Here is a 14662-nt window from a genome sequence, read left to right as displayed (position 1 = left end):
TACAGTTCAGACACTGGTTAATCACTTCAGGGAAAACGAGGTGAGGCTGATGGCCAAATTACATGTTCAACTGCCGCTACTTTCCATGTTTGTTTTTGTTGCTTCCTATTTACCTGTCAGATGCTGTTGGTGGTTGCTCGTGAGTAACCAGGCAGGACTCCGACCTGCCTTTTACGGGTTTTATTGTGCAAACTATTTACAGTGCAGATCAACAAAGTTAATGTCTGTCTTATACACTTGCAGAATCCGGGAGTGGCCCCTTCCGGCTTCTCCCCCAGCATAAGAACTTTGGCACCCGAAACCTCCGCCTCCTCTCTTTGCGTTTCACTCCTATGCACAAGCTGGGTGACGGAAGGGGCGTGTGTCCCTCCTGCCCAGCCCGGCGAGGTGAGGCGCTGGGGCTCTCAGCAGCATCCTTGAGCCCTTTCCTCGCTTGGCTGGCCCTTCCCTCTCTTCTCCACTGGAGGTGTGGCTTTTCCCACCGCTGGAAGAGGAAGTGCTTCTCAGGCGCTTCGGAGGCTCTCCGTATCCCAACGGTCCCCCTGCTTCTCTCCCCTGTTCCGATGGCAGTCCCCTGACATTACCCTAATTTAGATTTTGCTCTAGGGGGCTTAGTTTGGTAAGAATTGAGTATGCATTTCCAAAGTTAATGCTAAATCGATTACTTCTGGTAAAGGAGCCACCATAGCCGCTAGAGGGCCATTAAATTTTTTGTCCCAGGATTTTTAGACTTGTCTGCCCCTGTACTATCCGAAACCAAAGGAGTGCATTGGTTGCCAGAGGTGATTCCCGCCCCCCATCTCTACTACCCCACTACTTAGGAGACGATGCTTTACAGCAGAGGAGGGGTAAGATGATGCTTCCTCCTTATCCCCTTTATCATAGAGCTACCCACATGTTTTGATCAACAGGGCAAATAATAGTTTACAGGGGGTGATTTTTATCTGAAAAGTGGTGCAGTTAAGGAATGGCTCCAAACTGAATCAGGGCCTCTCCTAACGAATATTAATAACTTTGTAGGAGATCCTGTTCACAGACCTTCTGTGTCATATATCTAATCTGCAGAAAGAGGGGCTTAAAATTGTTTCTTGAAAGTTTTTAGCAAGTCTTTTAAAGTTACGGCTTCGGTCAGCTGTCACTGCTTTCACTTTTGTTTCAGCGGAAAGGGATCGACCTCCGTATTTAAATCCCTTTCAATCCAATTTAAAAGTCCGAATTTAAGTCCTTTTTTTTTTACTCACAATTTTCGAATCTTAATTTAGTCAGAGAAATTGGTCGCTCATGATCGCCGGACTCGGAGCTTTGCGCTGTGGAGAAAGCGAGTTGATTCCACAGTGCCCACGTCTCCGACCCCGCTCGCTCTCGGGGCTCTTATTAGAGCTTACCGGGGAGCAGGGGAGTCGCTCAGGGCACCCGCCAGAACACCAGGTCCTCAGAATGCTCGATCTGAGGTTTTTTCAGGGTTCCGTGACGCTCTCACGGTCACCCCAATCTTCAAAGCGCCGGGGCTCTTTCAGCTGAAAGAGCTCCCGTCCGCCATATCGGGCGACCAACCGGAAGTCCTCTCTGCTCTCATTTCCTTTATGCTAAGGTCCCTGTCTAGATAGCCACTGCAAGCAGGTGCTGACCCACCACCACTGCCCTGCTGCTGAAGCCTCCCTTATCTTGGTCGCAGGGGCAATGGAATAGGTCTTGCAAAATCTCGGCAACATCTCACCGGAAGCCGCCAATGCTGCCGCTGCTTCTCTGCTGCCAGTGGAGATGGCAGGGCGAGTGAGGTGCCCTTGGGGCACCACCTCTTGGGGTTCTGGTGCCTGAGGTGGCTGCCTCATCCCAGCTCATGGTCCGGCCAGCGCTGACTGCAGGCTGAACTCATTGGACTCCATCTTCTTCCTCCCATTTCAGGCAACCGTCATGGTTTTCCAAGCTCTTGCCCAGTATGAGATCGACATCCCTACCCATAAGGAGATACAGCTGGCAGTTTCTATTAAACTGCCAGGACGTCGAGAGATTATTACTTTCCGTATTGACTACGACAACGCACTCTTAGTACGATCAGCAGAGGTACAGCTTTCCTTTGAACGAATGATATTTTACTTAATATTTCCCCCTCTGGAAATAATTGTTTATTACTCTGTGGCTAGATTTTGAACTTGGCTTTTTGCAAGAGCTGAGGGGAAGAGTGCGACCCAGCAAAAAATGTCAATGAAACACAAACACAACGATATAAGACGCCACGGTAGGCCGAAACTACTTTCTACAATGTCATGTTGAAGTGCCCTCAGCAACATTACTGACTTAATGCCAGCTTTTAAAAAATGGACACCCATCGCTAAATATGTCATGGAATTCTACTCACTATTGATCCAGAGCGGATTCCACTGTATAGTTAGCAGAGTAAAAACTTAAACACATTGCAGGATTCCCCCAAAATAGACCAGAGGCAATTGTATTTCATCCAGCAGATCTTTACTGCTACTGAAGGCAAATGCGCATAATGGTCACAAATCCCAATGCATTCAGGACTGGCTCTGTCCATAAGAAATCCAGTTGCAGCAGACTTAACTTAAACTTACAATAACTTATAATAAGACTAAACCTTAACACTATATACAGAACACCACACCAGAAGGAAAGGAGAGAGAGAAAGAGAAAGTGAAACCTAGGCTCCTTCTGGCCTCTTATTATAGTCAGCATGACCTTGACGGAAAGAGATAACAGAACCAGTTTAAACCAGCTGTACTGAGCTTCTCTGAAGGAATATCCCAAACATCATGAACCTTCTGCTTGTTTCTTCCCCACACAGAAGCTTCCAGAACCCTCTTGAGTTGATTGGAATAGGAATGATTTCAACACATCAGATCAATACTTTCTGTACTAAGAAATGCAAACTGACAAAATAATGCTTTGGTATGCTGCCTTGCAGTGTTTAGCCACTGGTGAATGGTGAATAATTTTTTATGAGGACTTTGTAATCACAAAAAAATGAGGATTTGCCATCTGTTTGCTTGCGTCATAGTGTTATATCTCACCTCTACTACAACTTAATAAAACAGTAATAGCAATCAGTAAAATTGAATGTGTCAAGAGAGAATCAAACCAAAGGCACACTGACTCTTTTTGTTTTTTCAGACCAAAATCAATAAAGATTTCATTGTGAAAGCATCTGGTCAAGGAAAAGCAATTATGACCATAGTGACGGTGTATAATGCAAAGCTACAGGAGAGCGCAGAGCAGTGCAAAAGTTTTTCTCTGCAAGTTTCTGTTGAAAATGTCCAGCTGAGTAAGTATGAATGGTGGGCTTAGGTTTGCTAGAGCTAAGGTATTCCACCCCCCCATAAAATATTTGAGGAGGCCAGCCCCCCAAAAATGTTTCTGGGCATTTCCATTCAAATGGTGTGCATACACCATGTCTTGTGATCTATTATGCGGGCTGGGAATTTAGATGAGGCAAGTTATTGGACTCCATGTCTCATCAGTCCCAGGCAGCATAGCCAGGGCTCAGGGGTGAAGGGTTGTGGTCCAACAACATCTGGAATGCTACAGGTCCCCACACCTGGTTTAAACATGGGCATGACATCCTTCAGGAAGGGGCCTGTTGGTGGGCAGGCCAGCAATGGCAGGTATGGACAAATCCCTTTTTCATAAATGGACAACCCAGCCTGTTAGCTCTTCTGCAAAACACCTAAGATTGACACTGCATGGAATTTTACAAAGTGACTAATTCTTTTCTCTTTCCCCCAATTTCAAGGTAGCAGGCAGGAAAAGGGAGCCAAGGGTGCAGTCAGGATCAAAATCTGCACCAGGTGAGCATTGGGGACTTTCAGTATAGACATACGTTGTCATCACTGAACATTCAGAGGAACAACCAGGAGAAACATCAAAGGTGGCTTAGCATGAAAAATAACTTACTCAGCTTTGTCTGAATGCTTCAGGAGTTGGGGATATTTTGACTCTTAAAGTCTCCCTCTGGGCCACCGCACTGCAAACCTCACTCCACAAATCTACCTCCAAGTGGACTTCCTTTGGAGAGCTAAACCAGGGCAGGGGCCAGCAAACTTTTACAGCAGGGGGCTGGTCCACTATCCTGCAGACCTTGTGGGGGGCCAGACTATATTTTGAAAAAAAACCAAATGAACAAATTCCTATGCCCCACAAAGAACCCAGAGATGCATTTTAAATAAAAGCACACATTCTGCTCATGTAAAAACACGCTGATTCTCGGACCGTCTGAGGGCTGGATTTAGTAGGCGATTGGGCTGGATCAGGCCCCTGGGCCTCAGTTTGCCTACCCATGATCTAAATAAACACACACACTGATATGGGAGGAGGTGTTCTTTCAGTTATGTGTGCCCTTTCTTCTTCTTTTTTTTAAAAAGGTGGACAGCTTGCCAGATGTATAATGACTGAGGGACGAGGAGTGAGGCTTGTTCTTATGCAGCTGTGTAATGTAGGGCTGCCCTATTTCAAAAAGTTGATGAATAACCTACTGTGACTTAAAATCTTATTATTTAGATACTTCAGTAGACACTCTGCAGTGGCCCTGCAGCAGTGGAAGAGTCTTCCTTGTGAGGCACACCTTGCTTTTACAATACAGTGGTACCTTGGTTTTTGAACGTCTACATTGACAAACATTTCGGTTTTCAAATGGCGTAAACCCAGAAGTGAACGCTTCGGTTTTTGAACAGGCCTCAGAAGTCGAACATGCCATGCGGCTTCTGTACTGAGTCTTCCATATTGATTTATCTGTACTGAAGCTTCCGTGTTGAGTTTTTGGTTTTTGAATGTCTCAGAACTCAAACGGCCTTCCGGAACGGATTACGTTTGAAAACTGAGGTACCACGGTACTTTCATTTAGACAGGAGGTAATGGCACACCTCTTTGCCCAGCCTTCTGGACAGGGGTTAAGTTCATGGTGATGGTATATTTTCACTTCTGCTGCCTGTATTCAGTTTTAAGCTGTTAGGATGCTGAGGTTGTGGGAAGCTGTCATTCTAAATCCTTTCAAGGTGTTGTGCATTAACCAAGTTGATCACATTGTACTTCCCTTCATCCTCTCTGGTTCTCAGTGTTGAAACCTAAAAGCCTGAGAATTGACTTATTGCAATAACATTAATATGGGAAGCAGATAGAACTGAAGCCAAACCCATTTTTAAACCATGAAATTCATTCCGGTGTCATTTTCCCTCTGTCACTGATTCTAGGTATCTTGGTAAAGTTGATGCCACAATGTCGATCATTGATGTCTCCATGCTTACTGGTTTTGCACCTGACACTGAAGATCTCAAGAGGGTAAGTGATGCTGAAACCAACTGCTCAAGTTGTTATTTGAGGATATTGCACTGGAAAATTCACTACAGTCAGTGAAAAACTTTAAACAGATATCCAGAGAGAATGGAATAGGATTTATCATCTGTGCGCCACCAGTTCCCCTTGCTATGAAACAGCAGCTTACTAGGCTAGATGCAACAGAGGATGTCTGTTTCCTACCAGTTACAGATAGGTAGCCGTGTTGGTCTGCCATAGTCAAAATAAAAAAATTCCTTCCAGTAGCACCTTAAAGACCAACTAAGTTACAGTGGTGCCCCGCAAGACGAAATTAATTCGTTCCGCAAGTTTTGTCGTCTAGCGAATTTTTCGTCTTGCGAATCACGAAATCCCATAGGAATGCATTGAAAATCAATTAATGCGTTCCTATGGTCAAAAAAAGTCCAAACAAAGCCAAATTTGGTACAACAACAGTTTATTAACTGCTCTTTAAAGTCACACATACTGTAAAGAGCAGTTCAAAAATTGAAGGGAAAATAAATTAATTTATAAACAAAACATGTCTTTGTTTTTAGACAAAGGAAACAAAGTCGCGGGACGTTTTCGTCTTGCGAAACAAGCCCATAGGGAAATTCGTCTTGCGAGGCAAATCGAAAACGGAAAAACCTTTCGTCTAGCGAGTTTTTTGTCTTGCGAGGCATTCGTCTTGCGAGGTACCACTGTAGTTCTTGGTATGAGCTTTCGTGTGCATGCACACTTCTTCTGTATCTGGTGCTACTGGAAGGAATTGTTTCCTACCAGTTCCTTGAAGACAGGGGTCTGCGCAAATGTGACCCTGGCCAAAATTGGCATCTTTTTATTATCTGTTATTCTTTATGATTTGTATTAGTGTCCTTGAACAGTTCAGGCTGGATCCTTACTAGAGCAGAGCTCAGAGGTTACTTTAGCAGGAGTTATCCTCAGACTGAGGCTCAAATAGGAGCTGCAGCTCTGCCTCTGTTCCTAGCAAGTCTTACCTTTGCTGACAGCAGTTCCTTCATTTAAAGGGGCACAGTTAAATTTAGCAGCCATGAGCTGCAAGAGATCAAGGGGAAACGGCTCAAGGATGGGCAAAAGCTCCCTGAGGGATGTTGGGAACCTTATCAATCACAGATACAGGAACTTCGATATTGCCCCTGCCCTGGCAAGCATGACTGAGAGTTCTGTGGAATTTCCCCGAGAAATTTCTCTAGCTGTGTGAAAATTCATTCTGCCTCTCTTGAAATCCTTCAGATGCCTATCTGAAGCCTGGCTCCTCCAAATTTCCTCTAGATGAAATGCTCTACCCCTGAGGGGTTGCATGCGTGGGTTAACTCCAACCCTTGGTGCCAATGATTAATAATAATAATAATAATAATAATAATAATAATAATAATAATTTATTATTTATACCCCGCCGATCTGGCTGGGTTTCCCCAGCCACTCTGGGCAGCTTCCAAAAGAATATTAAAATACTGTGATACATCAAACATTAAAAGCTTCCCGAAACAGGGCTGCCTTCAGATGTCTTCTAAAAGTCTGGTAGTTGTTGTTCTCTTTGGCATCTGGTGGGAGGGCGTTCCACAGGGAGGGCGCCACTACCGAGAAGGCCCTCTGCCTGGTTCCCTGTAACTTGGCTTCTCTCAATGAGGGAACCGCCAGAAGGCCCTCGGTGCTGGACCTCAGTGTCTGGGTAGAACGATGGAGGTGGAGACGCTCCTTCAGGTATACTGGACCGAGGCCGTTTAGGGCTTTAAAGGTCAGCACCAACACTTTGAATTGTGCTTGGAAACGTACTGGGAGCCAATGTAGGTCTTTCAAGACCGGTGTTATATGGTCTCGGCGGCCATTCCCAGTCACCAGTCTGGCTGCTGCATTCTGGATTAGTTGTAGTTTCCGGGTCACCTTCAAAGGTAGCCCCATGTAGAGCGCATTGCAGTAGTCCAAGCGGGAGATAACCAGAGCATGCACCACTCTGGCGAGGCAGTCCGCAGGCAGATAGGGTCTCAGCCTACGTACCAGATGGAGCTGGTACACAGCTGCCCTGGACACGGATTTAACCTGTGCCTCCATGGACAACTGTGAGTCCAAAATGACTCCCAGGCTGCGCACCTGTTCCTTCAGGGGCACAGTTACCCCATTCAGGACCAGGGAATCCCCCACACCCGCCCGCCTCCTGTCCCCCAGAAACAGTACTTCTGTCTTGTCAGGATTCAATCTCAATCTGTTTGCCGCCATCCATCCTCCAACCGCCTCCAGACACTCACACAGGTGCTCAATTGTTTTCATTCTGTGTTCAGCTCTCTGAGGGAGTCGACAGATACATCTCCAAGTTTGACATCAACGACGCCATGTCTGAAAGAGGGAACCTCATCATCTATCTGGACAAGGTAAATACTTGCAGGGGAAGTACTGGGAATAACTGGCATAGCTGAGAGTAACCATTTAAAGGCTGGCACCCAAAGACTTGTTTTCTCTTTTGTTTTTCCATCCTAGGTTTCTCACACGGAGGAGGAATGTTGGCAATTTAAAGCTTACAAATATTTTGAAGTAGGTCTCATTCAGCCAGGATCTGTCAAGGTGTACAGCTATTACAATCTAGGTAATGACTACCGTAGTGTAAAATGGGCTTGCCGATCAGAAGGTCGGCGGTTTGAATCCACGTGATGGGGTGAGCTCCCGTTGCTCTGTCCCAGCTCCTGCCAACCTAGCAGTTTGAAAGCACGCAGTGCAAGTAGATAAACAGGCACCGCTGCAGCGGGAAGCTAAACGGTGTTTCCGTGTGCTCTGTTTTCCATTGTGCCAGAAGTGGTTTAGTTGTGCTGGCCACATGACCCAGAAAGCTGTCTGTCGACAAACGCTGGCTCCCTCGGCCTGAAAGCGAGATGAGCGCCGCAACCCCATAGTCTCCTTTGACTGGACTTAATAGTCCAGGGGTCCTTTGCTAGTTTTTTAGTGCAAAATGTACACTTTACATGAAGGATAGTGACCTTAAACTTAGTCTGAAACTACTCTCGGCTTTGTTGAACTGAAGGACATAAAACCCAAGCTGGATTCCCTGAACATGACATGCAGCTCTTCCAGTGGTCTCGGCATAGTAGAACCCAGCCAAATAGGAGTAAGGATTCTGAGAACAAAAGGCAAATGTCAAGAAAGCAGAGACCCACAAGTAGCACTCAGCTCAGCAACATCCCTGCTCTAAGCAGCCAGATATAATTTCCTTCCAAGGGCAGTGAACAAAACCAGGGTGGCCTGGCTCCTAGTTCCCTCTGCTCTACCACTAACCCAGCCAGGGTGCACATAAGAAAGGCAGAATACTTCTTTCTTTCTTTCTTTCTTTCTTTCTTTCTTTCTTTCTTTCTTTCTTTCTTTCTTTCTCTCTCTCTTTCTTTCTTTCTTTCTTTCTTTCTTTCTTTTTCTCCAAACCTTTACAGTATTAGGCATTACAGATACAGAAGATCTTGAAAGATCCATATAACTAACACACACACACACACACACTTTTTCATCTTTGTTGGAAGCCGCCCAGAGTGGCTGGGGAAACCCAGCCAGATGGGCGGGGTACAAATAATAAATTATTATTATTATTATTACACACACACACACACACACACACACACACACACACACACACAGCCATATAAGATATATAGTAACAGAAATTTTCATTGGAGTGTCTTCCTGTTAAAAAAGGGGGATAACATATTTTATGTAGCTGGTTGTACACTGGACAGTAGAAAAGTAGCCCTCTTGATGGGTTTCCCTACAGGACTGCCTCTCCTGGTATGCCCCGCGGAGGACCTTAAGGTCCACAAATAACAACACTTTGGAGGTCCCAAGTCACAAGGTGGTTAGATTGGTCTCAACTAGGGCCAGGGCCTTTTCAGTACTGGCCCCGACTTGGTGGAATGCTCTGCCACAAGAGACTAGGGCCCTGCGGGACTTGACATCTTTCCGCAGGGCCTGCAAGACAGAGCTGTTCCACCTGGCCTTTGGTTTGGAATCAGTCTGACCCTTATATTTCCCTCCCCTTACGGTTTTGATTTATGGGCTACTATTAAAATGAGGCTGCATTTTAAATTGTATTTTAACCCGTATTTTAATAAATTGCGTTGTTGTTGTTTTTGTCCCCCCCTCCCCCATTATGGTTTATTGTAATTTTATTGATGTTAGCCGCCTTGAGCCCAGCTCTGGCTGGGGAGGGCGGAGTATAAATAAATTATTATTATTATTATTATTATTATTATTATTATTATTATTATTATTATTATTATTATTAAATTAATTAATTAACTCAGGGTGATGTGCCACTAGTATTCCTTTTGGTAGAAACGGGTCACCCACTCCTGCTCTGTGCATTTCCTAAGGCTTATATTATGGAATCAACCCCCCACCAGGGAATCAAATCGGTGAGCCACACAGACATGTCAGTGTGGACGTAAGGACTTCTCTTTCATTCCTCCTTTCAGATGAGCAATGCACCAAGTTCTACCATCCCTCCAAAGGGAGTGGCCTCCTCGATAAGATATGCCATGGCGAAGTTTGCCGGTGTGCAGAAGGTAAGGCGGGGGGCGAAGCAGAGATGCTGCTTCCAGTCACCCAAACACAGCTCTGGGGATGCAGGGAGGGTTGGTCAGCGTGGAAACAAAGGTCCTGTAGACATTTGTGGTTTCTGAATCACAGGAATTAATCTAGGGCAGGGGTCTGCAACCTTTAGGACAAAAAGAGCCACTTGGACCCGTTTCCGAAGGGAAAAAAAACTGGGAGCCGCAAAACTCGTCATTATAAAAATAACTTTTTTGTCACTTATTATTATTATTTCTTTGTTTGACCCCTCAGAACTACTCCTCCTCATAGAAATAAACGTTAAATTAACAAGTTACCTTTTTGTGTGTGTGTGTTCTTCACTCCCCTTCAAAACAGTGACCAGCGTACATGCCCCCTTTCAATGCAGTGACCAGCGTACATGCCCCTTACAATGCAGCGGGCGGGTGGGCGGGAAGGTGACGTGGGGGCGGTGTGTGACTAACGCACACACCGCCCCCATGCGACGTCACAGCCAGTACAGCGCCCACCACAGTGGGGAGTGTCGGGGCACACAACGCGCCTCCTCCCCTCGCTAGTATCCGCCCCGGAGCCGCGGCAAAGGTGTAAAAGAGCCACATGCGGCTCCGGAGCCACGGGTTGCAGACCCCTGATCTAGGGTGTATCTATTATCTAAGGTGGCATAGCGAGGGATGGGGTTGCTATTAAAAGAATCAGGTCTTTACAAGATTTGGCAAAATCACGAATGATGGGTTTGGACTTGGTGATGCTTCAGCAGTTTGATGAAGGGCCTTCTTGGTGGCTGCTTCCAGACTTTGGAACTCCCTCCCTGGAGAAGCCAGACAGGCTCTCTCCTTCATGTCTTTTTGGCAGCAGGTGAAGATCTTTTTCTTCCAGCAGGCTTTTGAGATCTGACTACTTTTAATGAAAGGGCTATTTTTATCGTAATTATTTGTCTCTCTCCTCTTCTCCCAAAGACCACTGCTTCTTGCAGAACGATGCAGATAACCCTGTTGATGTTGATGCACGAATGGAAGCAGCCTGCAAGCCAGGAGTGGATTATGGTAACTGAAGTTTAGATTGCCAAGCCCTGTAAATTCAGGAGTGGATGTGTTTTCATGTTAATGACCACCAGCACCTTAGCAACCCTTGGGGGGTGGCTGCCTTGCATTTTCTCATGGTCGGGCTGCTTCCCTCCACATGGTGAGTTGCTACATCACAGAAAACAGGCACAGGCTTGTTTTGTGGACACTGTATTACAGTTTGTTGGTGTATGTAGAGTCTCCAATCTATCACAAAAGAACTTACGTATTCTAGAATCAGACCTGAACCGATGAGGAGGCTCTGTATATAGAGGAGCCAAAATGCAAACAGATTTTCCGTCTTTCCAGAAATGTTAGCAGCACTGTTGATGAGGTGTCACTGATGGGAGCTTAGACCAGGGGTCAGCAAAGTTTTTCAGCAGGGGGCTGGTCCACTGTCCCTCAGACCTTATGGGGGGCCCGGACTATATGGGCTGGGGGAATGAACAAATTCCTATGCCCCACAAATAACACAGAGATACATTTTAAATAAAAGGACACATTCTACTCATGTAAGAACACGCTGATTCCCGGACCGTCTGTGGGCCGGATTGAGAAGGCGATTGGGCCGGATCCAGCCCTCGGGCCTTAGTTTGCCTACCCATGGCATGGACCTTCATGAAAAACACAATACAAGCTGAATGACTTGTTAATCCTTTTATGTGGAAAACATGCAACCATCAATTAATGACTTTTCTCTGTCTTTGTTTTAAAGTGTACAAAACCAAGCTGAGTCATATAGAAGAAGAAAACGATTATAACAACTACTTCATGGAAGTTCTGGAAATTATTAAAACAGGTAAGAATTATCCTCCTTAAGAAAAACATGTCTCGGATACAAAAGCAGGGACTGTTTATAAAAATATTTATTGATTTAAACACTTGCTTTTGACCAGTGATATTCAGTCTGTGTTGTTATGGGACCCCAAGGTTCCTCAGAAACTTCCCTGAAAGGCAGCAGTCCTTGCACTATAACCAAATCAGTAATTTTTTTATATAAGTGTAAAAACTACTCTGAAAATGTATTATTCCAAAAATGAAATCTTCATCTGGTTGTAAATATTAAGATTATACCAGCAACAATGTCTTTTTGTAAAAAAAAAATAAAAATTAAATCAAGCCTTACTGACTAGTGATTTATATTGATTTGAATTAAATGCAATCCACCCTGATTATGAATAACAAACCTTTTTCTGATGAGTAATAACTCGGTCTTTACTTGATACCCAATGCTGAACAGCATCGGTACCAGTTGTATCTTGGGATGAAGGAGGTCCAAAGTTGGGACATCTCCACTTAGAAACCTCCCCCATACATTACTACAAAACAGTTTGACATTAAAATGTAACAGTACCACAAGACCTTATATATGTATATTTATAAGCCAAACTTAACATTCAGATAGGATCTTGGCTCAGATCACAATAGGGGTGTGTCCTCACTTATCTTTCCTCCACTTTTTCCAGACACAGGCCATGCTTTAAAGCTCTGTGTCGGAACACTTCCCACGCCCTCCGGCTCTTTCCCCTTGAAAACTCACTCTTTAAAGCTCAATTGGACAAAACAGCAGTCCTTGGAAAACCCAAATTGACGTTGAATCCATTTGAGCACCAGAGAGCATATTTTTGCCGGGAAAGCTCAGAGGCAAAAAGAAAACCTTACACACAGAGCATTTAAGCGCAGATGTGTGCCTGTTTTGTCTGATTCCTAGGGAGTGATGCAAACCCAGAAGCCAAGCCCCGCAGGTTTATCAGCCACAAGAGATGCAATGAATCTCTGAATCTGGTGGTGAACAAGGACTATCTAATCTGGAGCCTCAACAGTGACCTGTGGCAAACCAAAACTGAGTATGTATTTCATTTATTTAACGTATCCTCTGCTTCCTGCACCATCAGGTCCATGGAGTGCCTATCGGGAAACAATTCCTTCAGTCCCACTTATTATAAACATGTTTATAAGCATTTGCGCTTCTTTGATTTTTAACTTTCTGGTGGAACTTCATGCCACTATAACTCACAGTTCATCATTGTGACCCTTTCCCACTGCCACCGATTCCCTTAGAAAGCTTTCAGAACCTCCTGTCAGCTTAGTATAGGTGTGAGATTGACACTGAGACAGTCTCGACACCTATCCATGGGGTAAGACCTACTAGGGATGAGCTGCTGTGCCCATTAGACCTGACACCCCACCAAGTCTGTGCATATTGTGTTCTTGCATGTAAAGAGTTAACTCCAGCTTTAACTGCTGGCTTGCTCCTGTCACTAATCTGCATCAGCTGATAGCTGATGTCTGGATCAGTGGTGTAGCGTGGGTTTACAACCCGGGGCAAGGCAAGTAATTTGCGCCCCCTAACCCGGGGCAAGGCAAGTAATTTGTGCCCCCTAACCCCTAACCTGCCGCCGCTGCCAGCTTCTTGCTGCTGCCTGGTCTGGTCTGGTGTGGTTCCCTCCCGCACTCAGCGCTGCGCTGGGCGGCCGCTGCACTGTCCCTCCCCCAGATAGTCCCTCGCTCTCTCTCCGCACCGCACACCTGGCACCCACCCCCTCCACAGTGGGCGGCGACCCAGCGGCTCGGATCGGATTCGCACAGCCAGCACTGCAGTGAGAGAGAGTGAGTGAGCCAGGTAGGGGCAGAGAGCTGCGAGTGCGAGCTCGCCCACCCCCCAGATGTTGCGCCTGGCCCCCCTGCACCCCCCCCACTATGCCACTGGTCTGGATTCATCCACTCCATTCAGGTCAGCCAGTTTACCTGTGGAGTACCGATTCAAATCTTCCCTTCTCCCCTTTCCAGTTTCAACTACATGATTAGCAAGGATACCTGGATTGAGAAATGGCCAAATGATGATGAATGCCAGGACGAAGAATTCCACGACCTGTGCATTGACTTATCTCAATTTTCTAACACACTGATGACTTTCGGTTGTAGCACTTAATGATGGAGATGTCAACTGGAGCCCATGAGATGGGTTTGAGTCAGTGTTTGAAGAACACCTTCCCTCCTAAAGTTCACCTTAGGTTTTTTGCTCAATTTCTCCTTAAAGGGGGGGGGGTGTACATGTACCAAATAAAGAATTGATTTGTTACTGTTGTGTCATGTTAATTCTTTGCCAATCACCTTATGTTTCTAATGCTCTTTCAGTTTTTATTCATTTAAAGCACACCATCAGTGCGCATGAATGGGAACACAGGTCTAATAACTTGACACAGGGAAACAACAGAGATGGGAGGCAGGGGTAGATAGTCAAATGTACCGTAAATTTCGCTCCATAACATGCAGATTTTTCCTCCTAGAAAGTAAGGGGAAATGTCTGTGCGTGTTATGGAGCGAATGCCTACAGATGGCGGGGGAATCTGCTGCAGTCGTGAGCAGTCCATGGCTCACTTTGAAACAGCAAAGCGGGTGTAAGCGGCTCCTGTCAGCTAGCGGAGCCGGGGAGGAGGGAGAAAAGCAGAGCGGGAGTTGGCTGCTTTAAAACAACCCCTGCTCTCTGTCCCTGCCTGCAGTTTTTTGCTGTCCGATTTTGGATTAGGCACTGTAGGGGCTGTGTGTGTGTGTGTGCTTGAGCTATCGTTCTCCTCCTCCTGCTTCCCCTTCACTCTCCCTGCGCCCCTGCGACTTTTGAATCCACACTCTGTGTGTCTGTGTGTGTGTGAGGGCTGCTTCTCCCCTTGCTTCCCGTTCACTCTCACTCTCCCTGCGACTTTAGAATCCACACTCTGTGTGTCTGTGTGTGTGTGAGGGCTGCTTCT

At 45.8% G+C, this 14662-nt stretch overlaps 1 protein-coding gene across 1 annotated transcript in view; it reads left to right on the top strand.

The window, feature by feature from the left end:
- LOC310696847 (A.superbus venom factor 1-like) overlaps window positions 1–13995 on the top strand; it is a 56072-nt gene extending 42077 nt beyond the window's left edge. The window contains exons 30-40 of the mRNA XM_083482895.1: window positions 1906–2064; window positions 3133–3283; window positions 3752–3806; window positions 5205–5292; window positions 7587–7676; window positions 7783–7888; window positions 9756–9845; window positions 10809–10895; window positions 11629–11712; window positions 12625–12760; window positions 13704–13995. Of these exons, the coding sequence (XP_083339021.1) occupies window positions 1906–2064; window positions 3133–3283; window positions 3752–3806; window positions 5205–5292; window positions 7587–7676; window positions 7783–7888; window positions 9756–9845; window positions 10809–10895; window positions 11629–11712; window positions 12625–12760; window positions 13704–13845 (1188 nt within the window). The 3' untranslated portion in view covers window positions 13846–13995. The remainder of the gene's footprint in view (window positions 1–1905; window positions 2065–3132; window positions 3284–3751; window positions 3807–5204; window positions 5293–7586; window positions 7677–7782; window positions 7889–9755; window positions 9846–10808; window positions 10896–11628; window positions 11713–12624; window positions 12761–13703) is intronic.
- Window positions 13996–14662: the final 667 nt, after the last annotated feature.

The sequence above is a fragment of the Podarcis liolepis genome, assembly GCF_965112155.1.
Source record: "Podarcis liolepis genome assembly, chromosome: 17".
NCBI classification, from domain to species: domain Eukaryota; kingdom Metazoa; phylum Chordata; class Lepidosauria; order Squamata; family Lacertidae; genus Podarcis; species Podarcis liolepis.
This window is presented reverse-complemented; position numbering and strand designations above follow the sequence as displayed.